The sequence below is a fragment of the Plectropomus leopardus genome, unplaced genomic scaffold (assembly GCF_008729295.1).
Source record: "Plectropomus leopardus isolate mb unplaced genomic scaffold, YSFRI_Pleo_2.0 unplaced_scaffold50491, whole genome shotgun sequence".
Classification (NCBI taxonomy): domain Eukaryota; kingdom Metazoa; phylum Chordata; class Actinopteri; order Perciformes; family Serranidae; genus Plectropomus; species Plectropomus leopardus.
In genome coordinates this window covers 1-447 of record NW_024655425.1, presented here as the reverse complement: position 1 = coordinate 447, position 447 = coordinate 1, and the positions used below count along the sequence as shown (strand labels likewise).

General features: G+C 47.4%; 1 protein-coding gene across 1 annotated transcript; it reads right to left on the bottom strand.

Moving 5' to 3' along the window:
• Window positions 1-36: 36 nt before the first annotated feature.
• LOC121939549 (elongation factor 1-alpha-like) lies at window positions 37-429 on the bottom strand (the record flags this gene model as incomplete). Its single annotated transcript, XM_042482555.1, has 1 exon — window positions 37-429. A coding segment is annotated over one exon (393 nt), but the record flags the coding sequence as incomplete, so codon positions are not given.
• Window positions 430-447: the final 18 nt, after the last annotated feature.

Here is a 447-nt window from a genome sequence, read left to right as displayed (position 1 = left end):
ATTTCCTAAAAACAAATTGTAAAGAGACTGCCACATTTAAAAAAAACGAGCCCAGTTCATCATCTTCAGGTATGCCTTTTTAATCTGTGTGTCCTCTTTACGGATTTTGGTCAGACTCACCTGAGCGGTGAAGTTTTCAGCTGCTTTAGGTGGGTCGCTCTTGCTGTCTCCAGCCACGTTTCCACGACGGATCTCCTTGACAGACACGTTCTTGACGTTGAAGCCGACGTTGTCACCAGGGGACGCCTCAGGCAGAGACTCGTGGTGCATCTCCACAGACTTCACCTCAGTGGAAATACAGGCAGGAGAAAAGGTGACGACCATACCGGGCTTCAGGCAACCGGTCTCAACACGGCCCACAGGGACAGTTCCAATACCTGAGAGAGCAGGAGGAAACAAGTTTCTAGTATGCCCCTCAGTTAGAGCAAAAATTAAAAAAAAAAAAAA